Source organism: Etheostoma cragini, chromosome 4 (genome assembly GCF_013103735.1).
Source record: "Etheostoma cragini isolate CJK2018 chromosome 4, CSU_Ecrag_1.0, whole genome shotgun sequence".
Classification (NCBI taxonomy): Eukaryota; Metazoa; Chordata; class Actinopteri; order Perciformes; family Percidae; genus Etheostoma; species Etheostoma cragini.
Window position 1 is genome coordinate 7,953,084 of NC_048410.1, and position 24,106 is coordinate 7,977,189.

At 39.0% G+C, this 24,106-nt stretch overlaps 1 protein-coding gene and 1 long non-coding RNA gene across 2 annotated transcripts in view; one reads left to right on the forward strand and one right to left on the reverse strand.

The window, feature by feature from the left end:
* Positions 1–20,828, forward strand: part of LOC117943598 (A disintegrin and metalloproteinase with thrombospondin motifs 9-like) — a 46,222-nt gene extending 25,394 nt beyond the window's left edge. Inside the window, exons 28-40 of the mRNA XM_034869821.1 lie at positions 279–455; positions 6,170–6,340; positions 8,732–8,908; positions 12,383–12,553; positions 12,761–12,955; positions 13,569–13,698; positions 14,108–14,202; positions 14,810–14,904; positions 15,039–15,172; positions 15,587–15,678; positions 16,687–16,791; positions 17,836–17,944; positions 18,357–20,828. Of these exons, the coding sequence (XP_034725712.1) occupies positions 279–455; positions 6,170–6,340; positions 8,732–8,908; positions 12,383–12,553; positions 12,761–12,955; positions 13,569–13,698; positions 14,108–14,202; positions 14,810–14,904; positions 15,039–15,172; positions 15,587–15,678; positions 16,687–16,791; positions 17,836–17,925 (1,632 nt within the window). The 3' untranslated portion in view covers positions 17,926–17,944; positions 18,357–20,828. The remainder of the gene's footprint in view (positions 1–278; positions 456–6,169; positions 6,341–8,731; positions 8,909–12,382; positions 12,554–12,760; positions 12,956–13,568; positions 13,699–14,107; positions 14,203–14,809; positions 14,905–15,038; positions 15,173–15,586; positions 15,679–16,686; positions 16,792–17,835; positions 17,945–18,356) is intronic.
* Positions 912–16,273, reverse strand: LOC117943599. The gene is made up of 3 exons (XR_004656389.1): positions 15,924–16,273; positions 1,336–1,345; positions 912–925 (listed from the first exon to the last, which is right to left on the reverse strand). It is a non-coding gene; the product is annotated as an uncharacterized LOC117943599 (long non-coding RNA).
* Positions 20,829–24,106: the final 3,278 nt, after the last annotated feature.

A 24,106-nucleotide genomic window follows, 5' to 3' on the forward strand; every position in this document is an offset into this window, starting at 1 on the left:
CTTGAGTCTCCTTGACATATGCTGATCTAGCTTAGTGAGAAACTGCGCGATGGTCATTTGTGTTTGAATAAATATTTTGACCGATGCAGGCGTTGCATAGTGTGAAGGTTTGAAAATGCATTCAAACTCAGCTAAGGCTCAGGCGCACATTCTTCATGCTTCACACAAGACAGATCTATTTTAACTGAAAATAAACAGCCCTAGTTTTTTCTTCACACTCAGAAACCTTTTCCCCATACCTATCTGTAATATGCAACCTCTCCTCTTGCTGTCTGTAGTGTACCAAGCCATGTGGAGGGGGGATAAAGACAAGGCTGGTGGTGTGTCAGCGTCCAAACGGCGAGCGTTTCAATGATCTGAGCTGCGAGATCCACGACAAGCCACCAGATCGTGAGCAGTGCAATACTCAGCCATGCCCGTCTAGCCCCCACTGGAGCACAGACCCATGGAGCTCGGTACGCTCATAAAAAATACTCATCTTGTTTTTCAACCTCACACCTTTGACTTTGGTGCTTTTGCACTGGAAATTACATGCTTCCCTACTTTTACTTTTCACCTCCTCCACTTCCTGCTCCCTCTCTGGTTCCTGCGATTGGCCAACATTTCCTCAAGAAATTTGGAAAGTTAATTCTGTTCTGTTCTCCGTAAATGACAAAGAAACAGTCACTTGCAATATGCCAAAAACGTAATGTCAATAAGACTTCAGTGACAGCTGTGACCACAAGAACATATGTATCAGTCTAGTTAGCATAAAACTGTTGTTGAGCCTTGTATTAGTTTTTGAAAAATTCAGGATAACTTTGTATTAAAATAAAAGTTAGTTTTGTAAAATATTGTTTTTAAAGATAATTTATTAAGATATTTTTTCCTTTTTATCTTTTGTATATAGCTTTAACTTTTAAAAGTGATATATTTTGTGACTTAGCTCTTTGTATTTAGCCAATCTATGTTCATATGCAAATACTGATGAATGTTTTTGTATATCAGGAATATACAATACGATGCCTTGCTCTTTTATTATCCAAAGAATAGCTCATAATCTCCAAATATGTGGTGCTACAGATTCTAGTCTATGGTTTGTTATGAATTTTAAAAGTAACAACTTGCATAGGACTGTATTTGGCTGTGTACTACACATTGTACTATATACATTTTTAAAATGGCTATTCTATCAAGATTCAATTTGTCTCAAGGCACATGTGGGTTTTTTATGACAGAAGTTACTAATCTTATTTAGACACTTTATTTTAAAGTTCATGTTTTTACTTTCTGCTATGAAACAAACAGTGGTGTTGCCCCAAAATTACATTGACATCTATGCGTGAATATGTTGACTCAAAAGTTGCTAAAACGTCCAGTATCAGTGGTAAACACCAGCAAACAGCAGCTGTTCTAGCACTGTAAAATAAAATGTCTCACAGAGTTTGTGGTAATTAGTACTAACAAGTAGTAGGAACAGCCGTTGTATTCCAGTTTGGCTGAGGGTTTCGACCCAGATTTCCTTAGTGTGGCCAAAAGAATATGTTTAACGCTCTTTACTCCAAAGGTGCTTGATATGAGTGTATTTATATTGTGTTAGTTAATGTTTTCTTTGTACAGTAAGGACTTGGAGTTGGTAAATATGCTATGCTCAACAATACCTCATTTGGAACACAACTCTTCTAGCCATTAAACTAAGATAACCTCCAACACTAAAGTGGTGCTTTGGCCAACAAGGGAGATTTAAATATCAAGAAAAAAACATAAAAACATTTATGGTCGGTTAGGTGTTTATTGTGGCATGTTGCTTTTTGATGCTGCCTTTTCTGTACTTTTTATTTCTTTCCATGAGCAGTTAGTTGATTGTTAATCAGATTGATCAGCCTAATGCAAAGTGTATCACAGATTTGATGAAATAATGTGGAATTGTCTTTGAATGTCAATCAAACAACTTGCTCAACCTCGAAGAGAATGGGCTGTTAAAAGGACATACTTTGAACACTTGTTACTTGTGACCACGGCAAGTTAAAAGTGTTTTGTCTCCAGAGCTCTAACTCTGAGCCAACATAATGGGTCTACCTCAGTGTCTGTTTTGATTGCCCCCCTTTCGTATATTTCTCTCCCTTGTACTGGAGGGATAAGATTATGATGAGTTGTTGAGGCTCCCCAGTGCAGTTGATGGACAGGGTGTATATCTTTTTTCCCCACCTTGTAATCTTTGCAATCCTGTTGAAGACAGTAACAACTGATCCAAAATCTGTCGTTAGGGGCAACATTTTCCTGCAGCCCACCCAGTTGACTCCTCCTGGTCATAAATGTCTTTACTGACATCACACCTTATTTTAAGGCGCCTGTTAAACAGCAGTGAGAACATTTTTTAATCACACATCGTTTACTAATGAGAACTATTGCTTATAATGACTCCCGCAAGTGTGATTGTACATCAGCGTAAAATCAAATCTAGGTTAAATCAGTGAAAGTGGAACACAGTATTACCAGAGCACATCCAATTATTCCTCTTTATTTTCACTTTTCAGTCTTAGCATTTTGACTCACCCATTGGTCAACCTCCTGGTGTATATAGCAGTACAGATCCAACACCATATTGACAGGCATATTGTATTTATCCTATTCACAAATGGCAGTATTAGTTTGATTTTCAAGACGGTTTATATGTATGACGTGTATATTAATGTAATTACTTGTATTTATTGTTACTTCATTATAATGTGATGTCAATATTTAATTTTTTCATGGATTTGTTCGATTTCTGTTCATTTCCAGAAAAGGTTACGATTAAAGTGATGTAGAGGTACAATCAAAGGCTTTTTTCATTTTTATTTGAACAACATTGTTCAGTAATGGTTTAGATTATGGCCTGCTACATACAATGTAATTATTCCCAATTTACAGTGTCCTTTTTTACCAGTACAGTATTTACCAATATATACATGTATGTGCAAGGGAACACGATGTGCAATTAGGAAATAAAAGTGTAACAATTTGGGAATTTTAAAATTATTCATACTGCAGGTATTATTTTTTACAAACAGGTTACTATTGTGCTATATAAATAAAATGATTATTATTATAATATTAATGAGTACAGTGTGACCTACTGAGCAACAAGCCTGGAGCTTTGGGGGAGGGTATGCTAATGAGTTCTGGGGCACTTTATACATCTGCTGTGACTTATTTCAAAGTTTACATCCATCACAAACTACATATTGGTTGATTTGATAAATTTCATAGTCAGCACATCTTTTTTAACAGTAAACTGACTTCAAACAATTTACACTTTGTGTGGCTTTTAAGAAGGGCCACGCTCACGAACACTGTAATATTGGAATAGTAACCTGGTAGTTTAAAAATACCTACAGATTGTTAACTTATTCCTTAATTCCCCTAACTCCACATCTTGTTCACTTGTACCTACAGTACATGTATGCAACAGTACGTACTAGTAAAACATTTACACTGTAAATTTGGAAGCATTCCGCTGTATGTTGTTGGCTGCAATCTAAAGGAAAAGAATAACTTTAACTCACTGGCAACATACACACCTGGTATTCCAAAAACGTCCAAACCCGAGACCACCTATGCAAGTACCAACCTCTAACAACCTTCATTACACCAATAGCCTTGCTGTTGGCAACATTGTAGACCCGATGCTAAGCACTGTCATTAAGTATTTAACTCAAGATAACCAACTCCTGTTTTATTTGTGTTTGTGAATAAGGAAGTGTCCTACATTATTTAGTGATCTACCTTTAACTTTGGCTCAAAGATTTAAAAAGAAAGGCCTGGCAAACAGCTTATCAAGAAGTCCTCCCAGTCTATTCAACAGGGTGTTTTTCCTGAATGAAAACGCACAAATCACTGAGCAATCTCCTTGTTATTTTTAGAAGTCAGGGCCTCTGCTGACCTATTTGAGAGATCATGCTTTTACCCTCTGTGTCAGGAGTTCAAAGATTTTTCCATCAAGGTAAATCTTTGTCGTGTCTGAAAAATGCCTGTTTCATTTACTATGTTCATTCACTCTCAATGCCTACCCTGGCTTTTTTTCTGGGACACCGGGTAACACATGTTCCACTATGAAGTTGCCAGCACCCTTTGACCTTTTCTGTCAGGCCCCTCTACTCTGGTCCAATGCAAGTTGACGACAGTGTACCAATATGGGTGACAGTGACTCGAATGGGGGGCCATCAGAAAGACAATGCAGTGTGGTATTGGTGGGTCAAGGGTTATGTTTGATCTGGGGAGGTGCCCCTTCCCTGTACATCCCATCAGCACAGAGTTCTGGGAAACTGCAGTGATCCTTGAGGGGAGGGGGAAATAGGATTTTTTTTCACATTGTGCTTACTAATGATTTGCCTGTCTTAATTTAATTTATCATATAAATTGCATGATTTGACTGATGCGTTATGTATTTGTAATTCCATGGATTGTAATTACCCTTTTAACTTTGTTTAGAAGGCAGTTCAAACTTTGACTGCTTAGACTTGTGGTGTATAGCTATATGGTGAACTAATACAGCGCTTTTCTCCCTTAATAAGACTGCTTTGCGTTGTTCATTCACCCATTCATATTCTTGCTCACACCGATGCAAGGCCACTTGGTTCAGTTTATTCATTACTTTCACATGTGGACAGAAGGAGCCAGGGATCGAACTACCAACCCTGTGATTAGCAGATGACTTGCTCTACCTCCTGCAAATAAAACTGATGCAAATAAAATTGTTTATATAGTGTATTTATTATATGATAAAGTAGAAAATGTTAAGTTCAAGTATGTGTGAGCAGTGATGTTTTTGTTTTTGTGAACTGCTCTGGATAAAATTTAAAAATCTATCTAAAAAAAATCTACAATTTCCTTCGGGATGAATAAAATTTCTTTCTAAAATACAGAATTGTAGAGAAGTCCATACACTGCATGGGTGGTTTGATGTACAAAGTGTTTTAAATCAGAATACTTTGAGAATTAGTACAAATGTGACACATTTGTACTAATTCTCAAAGTATTCTGAGGGCATTAATGCACATGACAACAGCAGGAAAGCTCTTTTAAAAAAGTATAGAAAACCCTTTTTGAGGAATGACCAGAACTTTGAACAGAACAGCCTGGATGACTGACTTGGATTTTACATGGGTCTCTTTAACGACTTGAACCTTTACTGGAAAGCCCAGTTTCCCCTGTGACGACCCACTTGCTCTCCACAGTTCAACTGACAAAGACGTGTTACATTATATTTTGTTCATGTCAGGTCAAACATTAAAAATGCAAGCTCTGTTGTTAATCAGTGGTGGTATTAAATATTAGGAGAACTGTAAGTTGCTTATTACATCAACCATGAAGTTTTTTACTCATGTGCTACGATTCATCATGGACAGCTCTATCCCAAATACATAAGCAACACAGTCAGTCATTTCGATAAGATTTTAATCACAACAATTTCCTTAGTTGGTATGGCAAAAACACTCTAAACTGATTCCTCAAAAGTTTTCATTTTATTGATTGACATCACCAACATTGGTAACTCCAATAAATCTAGCACATTACCAATCAAATTGGGATGTTAGAAAAAAGGGGGAAAAGCATTTTATTAGCCCCTCTTTTGGTGAACCTTCCTCCGCATTGAATAAGGTGGGAGGTCACATCATGTTCCTGTGTAGTACAGTCCCTTGCTGGTCAGGACAGCACCACACGCTGGGCCGCATTCTCGATTAACTCTGAGTCTGTCGCTTCCCATCCATCCCCACGTGCCACGCCCCCTTTGATTATCCGAGCACAGTCTAGCCCTTCTCCACTCCCTCAGCTAATGTTGCTGTGTGCGTGTGTGTGTGTGTGTGTGTGTGTGTGTGTGTGTGTGTGTGTGTGCGCCTGTCACACTGAGTTAGACTCCCAGTAACTCGGTGAACCCGGAGGTGAAACAAACTGCTGCCGTGGTCATCAGGAACAATTTGCCATTGGACCAACTACTCACGTGGAACTGGGTCTCATTTCACATTTATTTATGTTTTGAATCAAAACATAAAGAATCCATAGATCCACATCCATAGATCAACATTTACCTGGTTTATAAATAACTTGGCTTGTTTTGAATTATGGCTGGACTGTTATCTACCTTTTATTATACAAAACATACATTTTGATTTAAATTTCATTTGTTTTTTTCTTTTGACAATTGTAGTGCTCTGCCTCCTGTGGAAGAGGGTTCAAGTACCGTAAGGTGGGCTGTCTGACAGGGTCAGGCCGCCCTGTCCCAGAAGAAAATTGCCTGCATCTGGCCCCTAAACCCAGCAAGCAGAGGCGTTGCAGAGGTGGTCAATGTCCAAAGTGGAAGACTGGCAACTGGGGCGAGGTAGGACTCTTTGAACCCTGCTGCTAAAAATCACTCCTCTACCACTCTTGTTCCCACGCTGCCGGACGTGTAAGCTTTTTTTTTTTGTAAGCAAATATGTGTTTATCTGTGAAAACATCTGCAGCTAAACCTGAGTGTGTTTATGCACCATGCCAAGCCACTAACTAAGGCAGGGTGCTTTTACACATCACACAGTAATTGCAGCACAGGCCTCGGACGGCTGCTAACAGGGCTTTGAGGTAATACATGCTGGGCCTGCAACTTCACAGTACACTAAGTACAAGAGCAGGAGGGATGTGCACTCCTAAGTCCAGCCTGTGTTGATCTACCCCTCATCTCTACCATTTTTGTTCCTTTTATCCTCCATCTGACTGTTGCTATTCCACCCGTTGATCACTTTTTCTTTCAAGCCCTCTTTCACTTTTTTTCCTCCCTGTCTCCTGCCTCTCCAATAGGAACCACATGTTAGTCTTTTCTTTTGAATGCCTTACTAAAGCAGCAATCCACTAACGCCATCATGCCAGACACACTCACAACTTACACCTGGCTTGGTGAAGAGCCCTTCAGATGCCTGTTCCCTTTTTCTTTCCCTTCCTTTACGCTCCATAGTCCTTTTTCTCTTTTTTTCTCTCTCTCACTTTTCTCATGTCATCTTTTTTCTGAATTCACCCCACTGGCCAAGAGTCCAAGCACTGAGCCACATCTGTGCTCCACACATCAGAAAGGGTCTCTTAACAGCTGTGGAGCAGGACACATGCCAGAAGAAAATGATACTCCACACGAATGGAATGCACTAATCCTTACTGCATTCCATTTATCTCGGAAGTCAGAAGCCAGAACTGGGAATGACGTCACATCTGAGTTGACTTGGTTCTACTTAACAAATCAAGTTCACAGTGGGATTTGCTCTACCCAGGTTAGCCATTGTTAGCAACGCCAGTTGATAAAAAACCATTTTGTTTTTTCTACATACAAACAGCATAACAACATGTCCACCAATAGAAGGTGGACAGGACTGTGTGGGCAACTGACTTAGTGAGACACAAATAAGACACAAGTGCTAATAAACTGTATGTTACTATGGCTTTCACTACTGTTGCTGCACAAAGCAGCCATGTTGGATTTTGAGCTTGGGTTACTGTAAGGTTGGTCCCCTTCCCAACTTGGAAATCCCAGTTTCAAGCATTCCTTCACTTCAAAGCTACATAAGTTATCTATTCGTATGTAGGGTGGGGTATTGTTTGGATTTTTACGATTCCGATGCCAAACTTTTACATTTAAAACAATTCTGATTCCTAAACCGATTTTTGAAAAATTGAAAAATGACATTAAAGAAAGGCTCTTTCATAGAGGTTTTTTAATATTGAAAATTATTTAAACTTATATATATGTATATTAGCATTTTAAAGTGCTTAGATACAGTATATAAGTAAACCTAGGTCACCTAACACACAACTACAATGATTTAACAACAGAGTTACACTATTTAACAACAAAATAAATGTTGAGTTGGTTTGCTGACCAAGTGGAACCGAAATGACCGATTGAGTAGGAACCTGTTCCATAGTGGATCCAGGTTTTGGTATCCAACCCTATTCGTATGAATGTATTATGCATTCAACACTACATAACATCAGTACAGTGCAGGTTGTTCACAATCATCAACATCTGTTTGAAAAGAGACACAAGAGAGTTACTGTTAAATAATACCTTCAAAAGATTTTTTTTAAGTTTTATTATATTATTATAGCAGAACACGCTTTCATTAAAAACACAGTTTCAAAAAACCATCAACTGCACGTTCAAACTTTTTTATATTTGTTCACATTTCTGTAAAAAAAACACCAGTTAAGGTTCTGTTGATATAAACCATATAGCTTCAATATTAACATGCATATGTCATACTCATCATTACGCCAAGTCCTGTGTGTAATGCATTTACAATGTTAATACAACACTTTGATTAGTAAATAAAATAAAATACCAATTATGCATTTACATCTACAGTATAAACATCTTATGCAGGACTGGTCACATTGAAAGACAGAAAATGTGCATAGTTACTTGATGAGTCAAAGTGAAGGGACACGAAGTGACATCTAGAATACACATCAATAAATATTTGTTGGTTTTAGACAAGTATATTCTCTTAAATAAATGCTATCGTCAGTTTTCATACTTAATAAAATTCAAATATCATAGCTGGCAAACAAATGATAACTATTCATACTGTAGCCTAGGTAATTAAACTCGCTGCTTATCGCGATGGCCACACTAGCCTACTTCTCTTCAGGAATATTAGCTGATCATTTGATACGCATTAAAACAATATAGTTAAACGGATAAAGGTTGAATGCACGTTTTCAAAGTACTTATCTGTCCTGCTTTCAGTGTTCAGCATCGTGTGGCGACGGCATCCAGCGACGGGAGGTGCTCTGCCAGGACGGAGCCCGACGGAGCCCGCTGGAGACCGGCTGTTCTCAGCGCTCCAGACCGGCGTCCAGCCAGAGCTGCCGGGTCGCTGACTGCCCGTCTCGGTACCGGTGGAGAGAAGGAGACTGGCATACGGTAAGCTGCCTGTGCAGAAAAAGAAACCTGTGTGCTGAAACTAGCCTACTTTTCCAGCTCTGTCTCCACCGGGCGAGGATGGATCTGCAGAGTCATATCTGAAGTTTGAGAGTCGCTGCTTCAGTCGGAAGTATAGCTACTGCTGCCAATAGGCCACATGGGAGGAGATGAGCTGCATGGCTCTTGTGAAAATCCCGTGAAGGTTTTTTTTTGTCTTTCATTTTTTTTAACACTATTTAACATTCCGGCCTCAATGCTAATTGGCTAATTGGCTTTTTTAGAAGCGGTTGAAATGTCAAGTGTAGCCTAAGTAAGTAAATGCACAACTGTGAGTCATGATTTTTAGTAATCTAAACACTAAGTCTACATGTTGTTGCTTAAAAGTTAAATTAAACCCTCCCTAAGAAAACCAATTTTCTCAGTCAGCTTCTTATTATGAGTGTGGACCTACATAAACACCATGTTGTGCCAGTTTGGGGTATTTCTTAGGAGAGATTTGTATATTTATACAAATGTGTGCTTCACACTGGTTTGAAGTGGGAGGTCTCAGTTAAAAAAAGTAGAGATTTTACATAGTATACAGTTGTGCACCAATTGGGATTTAGCAACATTTGAATCAAAATGTGAATGCAGTTCTGGGGTTGTTTGCTTATGTTTTCCTGTCACTGTCAGTTAAATCTCATCATACAGTCCTGGTGAAGCAGCTTAGTTTACTTTTTGACTTTATACTCTTATTAATAATACAAATGTTTTTTTTGATTGTTTGCTTTTTTTTACTCAAGAATATGTTATGTTATTGAGAAATTTATATAAAACCACCTTTACTGGGACTTAACAGTAAAAAGAATGATCCTATTAATTTGATAATTTTTTAATCATAATTGAATCTTATTGTTTTTAAAGCACATGAATACTGTTATATATCTTTTATCTGTTCTAAGATCACTCAAAGTTAAAGAGTCATACCTAGGCTATATCTAATGGGCATGCTGAGCATCTTTCAGACAGTTTCTATCCTTGTTGAGAGTTGGGATTATTAGAACAGGCAGCTGCAGCAGGAGTTTCTTCATCACTGTGTTCAAGGGATGTTGAATCTGGGTCACTGAGCAGCATGAAATGTCTCCTCTGATAGAAGGGTCTAATTAATCTGGAGAATTGTTTGGAGCTCTCTGCCTGGGTGTTCTAATTAACAGCTCAAAGTAATTACAACAGTTCACCTGGCACAGGTTATAGACTTTCTACACTGTGGAGTCAATATCCACAAATCAGAGATGGTGTCTTACACCAAAGATTTTACTTTGCACACGTAGCTCCTTTCTACTGGCCTAACTTCTAAAATGTTTTTGCTTATAGGTGTGTCTGCTTTTGATTACTAAAACCTGTGATGCAGGGTAAGTTTCATTCGTGTTTAGAACAGCAGCCTAGCAGTTCAAGGTATTTCAGTTGTTTGACAGTGTTGAACACATTAAGAGTGATGAAGACCAGCTGGGGTCGGCTGGATTTGTAACAGCCCAGAGTGTTTCTGACGCACGTGGAAGCCTCTCTGAGCCCTTGCAAAAATGTTTAGTGCTTAACTTATGTCACTTGCAGATTGAATGTCGTAATAGTTGAGTTATTACATGGACCTGGATGTAGTAAGAAATACAAGATCCAGTTGAGTTGTTGGCTTTGACCTTGCAGTCAATACACTTCATTTCAAGGACTTCAAGGACACCACTTTCATAGCAACACCAATACAAAATATGTGTCCTCACCTTCTTGCTTGCAGATCTCATGTCTGTATGTTAAATATCAAACTTCAGCCAGGAGACTGTTGTCTCGTTAGACTGCTGTGTCTAAACTTTTAAGTAAAAAGAGTCAAAAAAAGAGTCTACCAACACCTCTGTACTATATAGTTTACAAGTTCTATTTAGTTTGTTTTATCTATAGAATAACAGAAATTAGTTGTGGCTTTACTGGGAGTTACTTGCTTTAACTGTTTCTTGGCAAGGTGTAGTCAATTCCGGTTTTCTACTGCTTTGAGCCGTTATGCTAATCCAAGCTAATTGTATCCTTGCTCAAGTTGGACAAAAGAGAAAATATCATAATTCCCTTAATAATGAACTAAATCTTTAAATCCACTCTTTCTGTATTCTCCTGATTGAGAAAACAATAGGTGTCACAGAGTTAGGGCTTATGTTGTTTCATATATTTCGAGTAGCAGCTCTGTTTAGAAAATACACAGTATTTATGTAGGTCTGGTCTAATTTGTGGTGAAGCTGTGATGTGAGAGACCGATTTGAATGGGGCAAACACAGGTTTTATCTGTAAAACATTGAGATAGTGGATGATGTGCCAGCAATTTGCTCATTAATTAAAAACATTGCCTGTATTGTGATATTCTTGTCTTTTGGGGAACAGTGTGAAATTGCTTACTGCTAGTGGATCTCCACTCTGACCTTTCATTAGACAAATTGTTGGCATGGACTGTAAACTGTTTCAGGACTTACAAATTGTGTAATCTTTTCTAAGGACTTGGCCGTGTGCTCAGCTCAGGTTCTTCTGCTCAACAACACAGTGCTTACCTCCCAGCTCTTATCTCCTGTTTTGACATCTTGATGCCGTAGTCAAATGTAGTTAAGGTACTGCTTCACAAGAAGACACAAATCTCTGACTGTTCATCCTTGCTCTACCTTTGCATTGATACCATTGCATTGATGATTGATTATTTATTATCCCTATGTTAAAACCTCATAGTTGTACATGCAGCTTCATGTTTACAGCTGGACAGATGTGCATACATAGTTAGGTCCACTTTAGTCTTGCATTGCCAGACCTATCTCTACAGTGCTGTGTCAGTGAGGGAGTATGGTCAGACTACATTGCCTATCTACTTCAAGATAGCAAAAAAACTCTGGTTTGTTTGTATCTATTTTTTTTTTTTTTATTTAACCTTTATTCATTCAGGTAAGGTTCACTGAGAAACAGCCTCTCTTTTGCGGGACCGGCTTGATCCCATTCACACAGGTGCACATATTCATACCTGGAAGCTGCCCGATACAACTACAATTTGATCTGCTGCCACTGAGCAGCTTCACTGGAGCAGTTTTGAGGACCTTACTCTCCTCAGTGGTAATGAGGGAGGGAAAAGCTATTTCCCCACACATATTTGATCCTGTTGGGTCTGGGGATTGAACTGACCCTCCCGGTCTCAAGTTCTCTTCTCTAACCTTAAGGCCACCACTGCACTGTATTATTATTTCTTCAACCGTCCCGGGCGATGTTAAGCCCCCATACAGGAGATTGAGAAAAGGGACGGACTTTATCTATATACCAGCAATGTACATCCAAGAGAGACTAGGTCCACTTTAATCAAACGGCAAAAAAATGACATTGCATTTAGATGTAGGAATGTCAAAATGCTTCTCCTAATACCACCCATACATGATTTGCCATCCTTGTGAAAGGCCGGTGTTTGTCTTGTCGCCACTCTAGTGCAGTAAGTCGTGTGGAGCAGGCCACCGCCAACGAGCCTTGCAGTGTGTGGACCACGACCAGCAGGAGGTCCATGAGATCTACTGTGTGAACCAGATCAGACCTCCAGACATAGAGAGCTGTAACACCAATGCCTGTGAATTGATCTGGATCACAGGGGAATGGACTGAGGTGAGAGGCAAATAAGCTGTGTGCCATTTAGATGATGTAGTCCCACTAAAGGCTCAATTTGCTCTAAATGGGCAAGACTCTTCGAAAAGACCCGTGATGTGAACCACGATTTTATAATGCAGTGATGCGGAAGTGACAGAAATCACCCATGTTTCCTGCGTGGAATGCTGTTTTTATTTCATGCCGGTGATTTATTCTCTCCTCTAGTGCTCAGCCAGCTGTGGTCAGGGCTACCGCCAGCGTCTGATCTACTGCAGCGAGGTGCATGTGGAGAATGACAACTATGAGTACAGCCATCAGTCTTTGTCCAACTGCCCTGGCACCCCTCCTGAAAGCTACATGCCTTGTAATTTGGACCCATGCCTGCCACCACAGGAGTGGAGAGTTGGAATCTGGCAACTGGTGAGTGTGTCCATGGTTCTATATGTTGTCCAGTCATTTATCAGTGTCTGTTTTGGTGGAACATGCATGCTTAGTGGGAGTTTCCGATGATACATTGTGAAAAATTAACTTTAGAAAAAGCTGAAACATTAATAAATTCAAGTTAAACAAGTTTTTTCCCTCCATTTCTTTTGTGACTTTTTGTAACTATTTGCAATAGTTATCCAAATTGAATGTTTTGCGGTCAACTCCTAACATTCACATGACAGAATAGAATTGTACTTTAATTCACATTTTATTTTGCAAATTTTCTTGCAATAATTTAAAATTCTGTGCTTATTTTGTTTTAATGGAATCTTCTTGAATCTTTAATTTCATAAAGCAGCCACTTATGCCACTTACATGATTTTTCAAGATAAAATATAAATGAGTTTTGCCTGATATTAAGAACATTGTACCTTTGGCTTCAACCTGTGTCATAGCCAAATGATAAATAATAAGTATTTAAATGACAACATTATACATGCACGCACCCTTTTATGATGGGGCCACTTTTGAAGATAACAACTTCTGACGTGACAAACATCTGCAAGTTTTATTTTCATACTGTCGTGGTTCTCTTCCTCCCCTCCAGTGTTCAGTGAGCTGTGGTGACGGAGTGGTGGAGAGGACAGTGCAGTGTGTGTCAGAAGATGGTCAGGAAAGCAATAGGTGTCCTAAAGAGGCCATGCCAGAGGCCAGGAAAGTGTGCAGAAATCCAAGCTGTGAGTACTGGGAGGAAATGGCCGCTCTTTCAACATAGGTCACGGCTACCAGGGTTAAGTACAGGCCAACTGAATGCATCCCAAATTCCAGTATTAGGTATGGCTTGACTTGATCCGGTCATCTCAGGGATTTGGCCTTTAGTGAAATATTTATGATGCGAGGCAAACATCAAAGATTCACTGTCCAGTGTATTTACTTCCCTACGGTAGGATGGGACATCAAAGAGTGAGTGGCTATTCGTTTTCTTTGATTCGATGCAGTGATTTGCCACACTTGACTTAACTCCTGAAATTTGTGTTTGCATGCGTGCACATGTGTGTGCATAAAGCCTGAGTGCTTGTCCTGGGTTAACTCTTTGCATAATACACTGTTTACATACTTTTTATCTACTTCTTTTGTGTTTTTAAGGCCATTTGCCTTCCAGCTGTCAAGAAGTCCAGAGCATGAACGGGCCCCTCCTAGACAGCGAACACGTCCTCAATATTCAAGGAAAAGCGCTCAAGGTGCGATTATAGTATCTAAATACCTCACAAATGCACAGAGCACAGTTTATGAAGCAGGTACATTTCTTTTTATTAACAGGTATAGGGAAAATTGCATGGTAGGTCTTCATGACTTCCCGTGACATTTTAGATGACTTAAACACTGACAGAACATTTTTGTGCTATTTTATGACTGTTTATTGCCCGCATTACAGTACATTGTGCTTAAAATTCATCTTTACTAAAATGTGTTGTCGCATATGCTTGGTGTTGCAGCTTAGTGTACACGTTTGCATAAAGATGCAGCATATTTCCCAACACACTTTCCCAAAAGACTTCAAAAGACCGACCAGTTTAGGGATTTGTGACAGTGTTGGTATTGTCTACATGGTTCTTCTGTATTTGATGGTGCTTACAATTGCAATCTTAACTTTTTCTACTCTACTCCTTTTATTCTCCTTCTCACCACCATTATTGTTCTTCCTTTCCTATTTTTACTACTGTCCGACCACCTTCATCTCTTACCTTCACCCTTGGTTCCCTTCTCCTCCTCGTCCTCCTACTCCTCCCTCTGAATACCTCCTCTCTTTTTTGTCCTCCTCCTCCTCCTCCCCTTTTTTCTACTCAGGTCTACTGTGCAGGAATGCAGACAGAGACTCCACAGGAGTACATCACCTTGATAACAGGGGAAGGAGAGAATTTTTCAGAGATATTTGGCTTCAGGTAAACGGCTATTAGGATAACAATAATGTTTTAATAGAGGACTCCTGGCAGTGTTTTTAGTCTGTAAATGAAGAAATTTCATTGAGGTGTAAAGTTGAGCTACGGTATTTTGTGTGTGTGCGTGTGTTTGCCAGACTCAACGACCCCACTCAGTGTCCAGCCAATGACTCCAGAAGAGAGGATTGTGACTGTCGGAGAGACTACACTGCTGCCGGCATCACCATGTTCTCCAGAGTCCGCCTGGACCTCAGCAAGATGAACATCATCAGTAAGTGGCTCATACACACGCAAAAATCGGATTGCACACACAAACACACACACATACGACAGCATCCTGTGCCAGTGTTAACTCCACATACTCTCAAATCAGAACTTCCTTTGCCATTTAATTATGTCCGTGCTAATGAGGGTTAATGGGTTCAAGATGTCTTCAAGGTTCATTTCAGCAACACACAATTACAAGGCTTGAGGGAATTAAATAAACCTGCTCTAAGTAGATGAAATTATACTGATATTGCCATTAGGCTGACCCTAAAACTAAGGCTAGATTTAGACTGGTCATATAACACAAGTCATTATGGCAGATTTAAGGCTATCATTATAAAAGTTCATCTGAGGTCCTGTAACAAGAATATTTGTCACATCATACCTGATTAGCGAGTTGGTTTATCTTGTTACGCAGCTACAGATTGGCAGTTTTCTGTCACCCGTGAAGGCAAGAGTGTTCCGTTTGCTACAGCTGGAGACTGCTACAGCGCTGCACGTTGTCCACAGGTGAGAATAACAACAGCTGTTAATTAAATGACGGGAAGGGAAGACCCTTTTTCCCAGCAGACTGCAAACTTGTCGTAGCAGGAAAAGCACAAATGTAACTAGAAACATTAATGATGGCTCGCTTCATTTAAGTGTCCTATTAAGCCATTCCATTAAGCCAGAATGCCTTGGAACAGACATACCTAAATGGTATGCAGTCGTTATTAAATACCATTCTGCTTCTCTTCAGTATGACATGAAAACACAAATGCTGTTAAAGTGCTTATTATGATCAATTTCAGGTTCGTAATTGTACTTAGAGGTTATATCAGAGTAGGTTTATAAGGTTTATTTTCAAAAAATATATTTTTGTTTAATACACATTGCTGCTTCTCTTCTTTTTACCCTGTGTGTTGAGATCTCCGTTTTGGCTACAGAGTGAGGCATCTCACTTCTTTTCCATCTTTGTTGGGACTTGCACATGTGCAGTAGCTAGGTAAGGACAACTACCCAGTCAGAGTATGAGGGGGTTCCACGCTAGCAGCTAGGCGAGCATTATAACACGTGTTACAAAGTGACGCCCGTTTGCCGCGCAGGTAAAAGCGGGACTAAATTAGAGCTGTTTGGAGCAGTTGGTGAACAATGTTTTCTGTTGGAGATGTTCAGTCCCTTTGGGGTGGACTTTGGGCTTTTTCACTTTGTAAACCTATAACGTGCACAAAACAGATATATCACACAATGAAGAAAACTGAAAAAGCCAAAAAGTATAACATGAGGAGTTTAAAAAAACTTTATCAGTATCCATCCTTTTACTACCAGTTCATGCCTCTAGTTTTGGGATATGTTACATTTAAAATGTCCCAAAACACTACAGTTACCTTGTTCTCATTAATTGATATAGAAATATTTATTATTGTATTGTCCAGCACCTTGCCTCATGTCTTCTGTGACAGTTCTTTGATATATTTCTTTGTAATATCTTATTTATATATTCTCTCTCTCTCTGTCTGTCTTTGTTACTTCTTTCAGGGGCGATTCAGGATCAACCTCTCAGGAACAGGTTTTAAGGTGGCTAAGGACTCCTCGTGGATCTCCCAGGGCAACTTTGCAGTGGCTGATGTACAAAAATCACAGGTGTTGGCAATATGTCCCATGTTCATAATCCAAGAAAAATCCCCAAAATTACAGCAAACTTCAACCGAGCTGTCTTAAAGATTTTGAGTACACCCTATACAAAGGTGACAGACAAATAACTTATTATAAACCCCCATTCATTCATGATAAAATATCGATATATATATTTGATTTCATCTTGGTACTTAAATGTAACCCTGTAACTAAAATCCTTCATTATTGTTCAAGGCCCTCTGGCAACTCTTTTACAGCATACATTGTTCTACTTATCTGTAACTCGTGTTTCACTGCCTCATCTTCTCTATTTTCCGTTTCCTTTATACTTCATCCCTAGCTCCCCTATTTCTTCTCTCTGCATGTGCTGTTGGCTTCAGAGCTCTAAATGGGCATAATCCCCAGTGGGTTTTGTATAACCAGTTTCACTTCTCACCATAAACTCGCTGAGAGAGGACCCTTATTGGGCAGCTACTCTCTCAAGTGCCCCTACACCCTCCTCTTTTGACATGGAGCTCAAGCTGGAGAGTGCATTTTGGTAAGGTGAAAACAGGAGCCCGTTGTAATGCCAAAAGGCGTTCATAGTCTGATATCCATAGCCAGCCGGCCCGCTGTGGGCACTCCAGGCAGTTTAAATAAAACCAGGTTGTGACAGTTGAACGGGGAAAGCACTCCAGAGAAGATCAGACAAACCACTCACTGCGTGCTGAGGCCATAATGTCCTGGGATAGTGCTTTTTGGTGTACACGTCGGATTCAAGTTCCCTTTTCTTTCTAGAAGTTTGGATGAAACCGTCATTATGCCGCTGTATGTGATTACCTAACTCATACCTGGTGACAAGCTGCATTTGTCTGCTTTTTGCAAAGGAAAAGCTGATTTGAGAGTCACCAAAACAACCCTCTTTTTTAACATGCTGATGGTTTAGATAATATGTTTCTTTCTTATATCCATCATCTGTATGGCTGACGGTCACTTAATCACCAGTACTGTTAGTAGCACAATCACAGCTAACTGATGTTATTGCTGATGTTGTTACTCTTGTGTCCACAGGATGGCAGCAAAGTGTCAGGAATGTGTGGAGGCTACTGTGGTAAATGTACACCGTCCTCTGGCTCCAGTCTGCCTGTGACAGTGGAGTAGATATAAAACCATCAAACAGGTGTGGGATATATACATATATAACATATAACATTTTTCACTTATAAAAGGCATATTCTTTAATCCAAATAAAGATGAGAGTTTAGCCTCAATCACCAAAATTCCAAACATGTAACTGGAACCTGCTGCCCAACTCAACTAAAACTTATGTTATCCATGTGTTTAATGCTAATAAGGGATGATCTACACCAGTAAAGTTTTTAAATATAGAAATAAATCACTTCTATATTCAGTCCAGAGACATCGGTCAACAGATTTTTTGATATTACAAACATACATGACTGCAATCTGCATTTCTGTTAACTGAATATCTTTACTTTGTCCAATCTGTTTAATGCTGTGCAGGTTTATTGAGTTAACCTGCAATGAGTAACTGACTGATTGTTAATGTAGTTGGCATCTTTTTTTTTCAGCACTTCCATTCATCTTGGCAGTCGTCTTCAGGTTGTAATTGTAATCAAGATATCCCTTCTCTTTGGTGCTACAGCCAATTCAGAGCTCAAACCGGCCCTGACCTATTTTACTCCCATGTGTATATAGTGTAAATGGCTCTTCTGTAAGTACTGTACATAGACATGTCTTATTTATTGTACACTCCATGTATTTTTGTATTGTCATATAATTTAACTGTTTTGTTGTCAATAGCGAACACCACACAGTTTCCATTTATCATATTTTTGCCAGAATGTATCTTCCAATTTGGATATTTCCCATTTGGACCTTCTAGTACTAACATTACTCTGCACAACACGTCACTGTCATAATTTCTTTTTTAGACCAATGTATTAAGTAACAATGCTATTGTTGTGTGATGGTCACCAGGCTGTTAATAGTCAGTGTGGTGTCTCCGATAAGTGAGTCTTTTTTTTAACCCTTAACACTTAACACCCTTAACAGCCAGACTAGCGGACACATGCACAGATACGCACCAGCATTGTCCTGTTTTATAGTGAAATGTAAGTTTAGTGAATTTGCCACTCAGACGTTACCAGTTAGTCCAGTTATCCTTCTAGTTTTTGTGGGCAACTCTTGCTGTAATTTCATCCAGCTACTTCCAATTAATAAGCTAATGTTCTTTGTGGCAGTCTACAACACTCAGTGCCTTGCTCATTAGCACACTTCTCCTCTTGGTATGTTTGAGCTGTTGTATTTATAGCCAATCACATTTGTTAGTGTGTATTGCAAATCAACTGGATTGTGGTCAGACTGGAGTATAGTGTAAATCTAATTATGTTTAGATTAGAAAGATCCAATCATGGTTTTGTCTGAGATAAAAGTAAACCATCACAGCTGCAACCGCTTTGCAGTAAGAGAACAGAAAGTATAGGAGAGCAACTGTGAGGCAGTTGAAAGGTATAATAATAATGGATGTTCCTAGAATGAGTTGGTGTGGAGGTGGGATTTACAGGCCAGACTGGAGGAAGTGAGACCCATACACAAACATATTGTACACACACAAACACATTGGAATACATTACTGGATGACTGAAGAAGGTTGTTGGTTGCAATAACTGTCGAGATTGTGCTGCCAGACATCAGAGAGAACCAAATTCCTCTGTGTTGTTGCGTGTCTCACAGTTAGCGTGCAGTGACCAACGGGCACCATTAGCCTTTAGCTTTTACAAAAAAGACAGGTTATCTTATCTGGAGTAACTTGAAAGAAAGACTTTAGGCCAATAAAATCCCAGTAGATACTCCAGAGATTTAATGCACTGGTCTGGCCCTGGAGACATTTCTCATATTGTTGAGCCCACAGGCCCCGCAGCATGATTTTTGTCCAGATGCTGCCTGTAAACCATTGCCTTTTATACCTCAAATTCTTCTCTCCTTTTCTTTTTTCAAAGATCTAGCCAAACTGTACATACTGAATGCTCCTTGTTTTTGTGACAATATCAGGTTACCTTTTGTGTATAGGTATATTTTTGTATCTCTTTAGTCAGGTGTATGCAGTTTTGTGAGCAAATATTGAAAGACACAAGAAAAATTCAGACAGATTGGAGGAAATAACAAAAAACAATAATTTTATGTTCTTAAAGCCATAGCTGTGCGTATAGTAGATTTGCAGGGGGCATACTTTATGTACAACCTTTTGAAGAAGCCATATTTTCTTTAGTAAACCTTTCTGTAAATGGTGCTATTTCAGTGCCTTACTGTACATGATAATGTGCACTCTTCAGCTAAAGGGAATTTAACAGTCATAACCTGCCTCTATACAAATATGAAATTATCTTTAAAGACACAGGGAAGTAAACATTTGTGTCTCACAGTCAGTTGCAACTGATCAATGCACTTCTCATTGTGAATGTCAGACTTTAGTACAGTCAAGAGATTTCTCAGGTGTCATATATAAAGGGATTGTTAGGATATTTAATTGTATTTATCTTATTTTACACATTTGCCACATATTAATCAGGTAATTGAAAATGTATTGTTGAAGTTTAACCAAGTAAAGTGTCATTATGTATGCTTTATTTTATATGCAAATATTTATTTTACCTTTTTTATGTGAATGTACATAGGCTATGACCATTAGTGACAAAGAATTACCATTCAGTATTGCCAAAACATTTCCTGTTTTGTAAATACATTTATTCATAAGTAGGGCTATGTCATAATTGCATAGACTGTATAAGCAGAGTTTGGTGCCGCTATGAGAAAAGCATGATTATAAATAAGACCAGATAAGCAATGATATAAAATATAAATAAATAAAAATGCCTGATATGTGTCATGTTTGCCTGTCTGCTTTTCACACTAATAAATCATTTATACTCCACTTCATCCTCGATGTATTATCCAACTACAACACTGGCTGTAAAAATATGATAAATAGTCAGACCATTACCTTCTCGTTCCACGCTGCTACTGCCTAATTATGATTACACAGCTTCTACTATCATGACAGTCTGGCTTGTGACCTGACAAATGTGTTATATGGATCTCTGTCTGTTTGTATTACAGTGAATTATCAGGCCATCTACCAGCTGTCAAAACTGGTCTTCCAAAATAAAAGTAATTCTCTGCTGAGCAGATTTCAGAAGACAAAAGAAAACGGGAAATTACTTTTATCAAAGGCAGATCCAGTCGTTTAAAAGACTCCCTTCAGACAGATTTTAGGACATTGAAAAAATAATCTGCTTTAAAGTATGTGTCTGATATGGTTATTCAACAAAAAAGTTCAATTTCAGATTCTGTTATCCAAAGAAATTCCTCATATGTATCCTCATACCTTGCAAATAAAGCTGATTCGGATTCTGATAATATCCAAACATATTTTAGTACAAAAGTTTAACTGCTGAAAAACAGATATCGGCAGTAAAAAGTCCATTCTTGGTGTACTGGAGGCTTCAGGTTTACTCCTTCGTTCTATGGACCATAATTAGCTTCCAAACTAGTTGTGATGTCACAAAATCCTGTGATGTCACAAAATCCTGCTTGTGTGTGTGCGCGCGTCTTTGGGTGCTTTCACACCCACCAGAATTGCCACACTCTGCTTCATGACAAAATCGTGCAAAGTTGAAGGAGCTGATGCAATTACAAATTTATTCAAATTGTACATCATACAATTTCATGTGACGAATAGAAATTGATTGATTGGCTGATTTTCCATTATTCCATAATTATCAGTTGGGGTCACAGTGACCGCAGTTCAAAAAATGTTACTTTAAGGTTTAGCCATAGCTGTAAAACGTTGCGCGTGTGCAGCAGACTCTTGCATCCTGCATGTAACTTCATAATGATTTGAAGTGGGGAATAATGCTATAATTGACTGTGGGGCAGAATGAACATGCATTATAGCTCTGATAGACATGATCAATATTTCACAATGTTTTGGGAATCTCAGGTGGCGCAGAACAATAGAAGCCGACACACCATTTGAGGATTGATTCCTCAAATGCATGAGCTGCCGTTTGAGATAGATTATACAGGCGATGATAAAAAGTGTGGACGAAAAGAGAGGGAAGGCGGGCTGGAGATTTCAACAGCTCCAGAGGACTTGTCTAAACGTAAGATCGTGATACAGAAATCGATTCCCAGGGTCAGTTTGAAGAAAAACTCTCTGCGTTTCCTTTTTCTCTTTCTTTCTCACACATGAAAGCTGTGGGACAAGTCCTCTATGGAGTAGCTAAATGACAGCGGTGTGTCAGCAGGTTTGTATTACTTCAGATATTCTGAAAAAGAAATGACAGACTTACAGGGAAATCTTTTTCCTGATGTAGCCAAATGCAATCCAAAGACCTTTCCCTCCCTACGCACATTAGTGCCATCACTGGTAAAGGTTATGATGAATTCCTCCCAGCATGCTAAAAGCAGGTTTAACATTACAAGACAAGTGGCTTCCAGCTGTGAGACTCCCGCCAGGTTTTTAGCAGCATATCTGAGCAAAGCGTAAAGTGGCACCAATACTTACTATGTGCATAGGGATTCAAGTGAACCATTGTTTGGAAGGTATGCTCATGTTTTTCATTGCAGAAGATAATATGTCACGGTCTACTGGGAAAGAAGAGGACACATCTGATTTGTTGTGCAGATATTGATTCTGACTCAGAGGGTGAGTTAGTGCAAGGACAGGGTTTATTTTGGTTGATGGTATTTGTCAAAAAGCGTTAGATGTGCAGTACCTTTCATGTGTATTTGACATCTGTATAATGTGTGTTTATGAGAGTTTATGTGGGTTGTCAAAGGTCTCCATGTCAACCTCACAGGGTTGTGTTCTGTTTGACACCAGCTATCAGCACGTGCATTCAGGCTGGGCAGGTGGTTCAAAGCAGAAACAAATACTCATGACACCTTAGAGGTGAGCGTACTAACTCAATATTTTAAAATTACAATCAGGATTTGCATAAATCAGTTTGTCTATCCGTGCATTTATGAATTGTGCCAAAACGCATTCACTGGATCTGAGTTTTCATTGTACATGAGATATGAGTCCTGTAAGCCACTGAATACCTTATCATTTAAACATGAAAATGTTAAGTCTAATTCTAAGAATTACTATTTCAAAGAGGATAATTCAAATCATATGAATTTAAATATGTGGTTTTAAAAACCAGACTATGAATTCAGTTGTATGTAAAATTGTTGTGGCCTTAACCAAAGAAAAATAAATACTATGAAGTTCTTACAAAAATATGATTTCCGCACGTCAAATTTATGATTTTTTATCTCACAATTACAAGAAAAGATCACAATTTCATGCCTTTAAGATCTGGTTTTCTTAAAAAAAAGTATTAAATATTTAATCAAATGTATCATCATTAACAACTAACACCCACTCTACTGTTGTAGCTAAGTCAGTATTGTTTTATTGGGGGCTTCACTCCACTGTTCTTGTTGGTGTTCTTCACTGGCCTGTGGTTATCATCTGCTCCTCTGCTTGGTCCTTCAGTGAGCTGCAGCTCTCTTGCAGATAAATGGCACCTACCACTGCCATCATTTTACCTTCAGCAGGTAACCTACCTAAAAGCACACTGATGTGCTTATGTATCTCTGTAGAAAACGTGTAGTAGGTAATGGTATTACTGACCGAAGAACAGGGAATTGAAATGAATGATGCAGCAGGCAATGACGATGAAACAGTTTTGTTTTTGACTGTTTTTAATGGGGCAAAAAGTTGCTGTCCTCTTGAATGTTAAGTGTGAGGAAACGTACATATAGGTGGTTATCTGGGAAACAGATAGAGTGTAGGGAGGGGGGGACAGAGAATATGTGACACCAGTGCTGACAACATTCACTCAGCAAACCGAGACAGGGGGTGTCAGATTTTTCCATTGTGCAAACAAGGTGACGAATATAAATAATTGTAATGAATACCAGAAACATGCACATACTTGTGAGTGCAGTATGCACCATGCACTTAGTCTCACAGACCTTCCCACAAGGATTAGACCTAAGTAGGCTTCTTACTGTACTGGACATTCCCAACACTTCTGAACGTCATGTCTGCAACCTTGCAAGCAGCGGCTCATTGAAGCCAAATCCGCCCTGACAGACTTCTGCAGGTCTAAAGTTCAGTGGCAAGATATTTGAGATAATGCGAGGTAAAATGCACGGCCTTGAAAACCTGGATCAAGTTTCTTTGGAGACTGTTGTAAAATGGACAGCAGCAAAACAAAGCTTGATATCAACCACACTGACAATCATTGTACACTGATGAATGTAC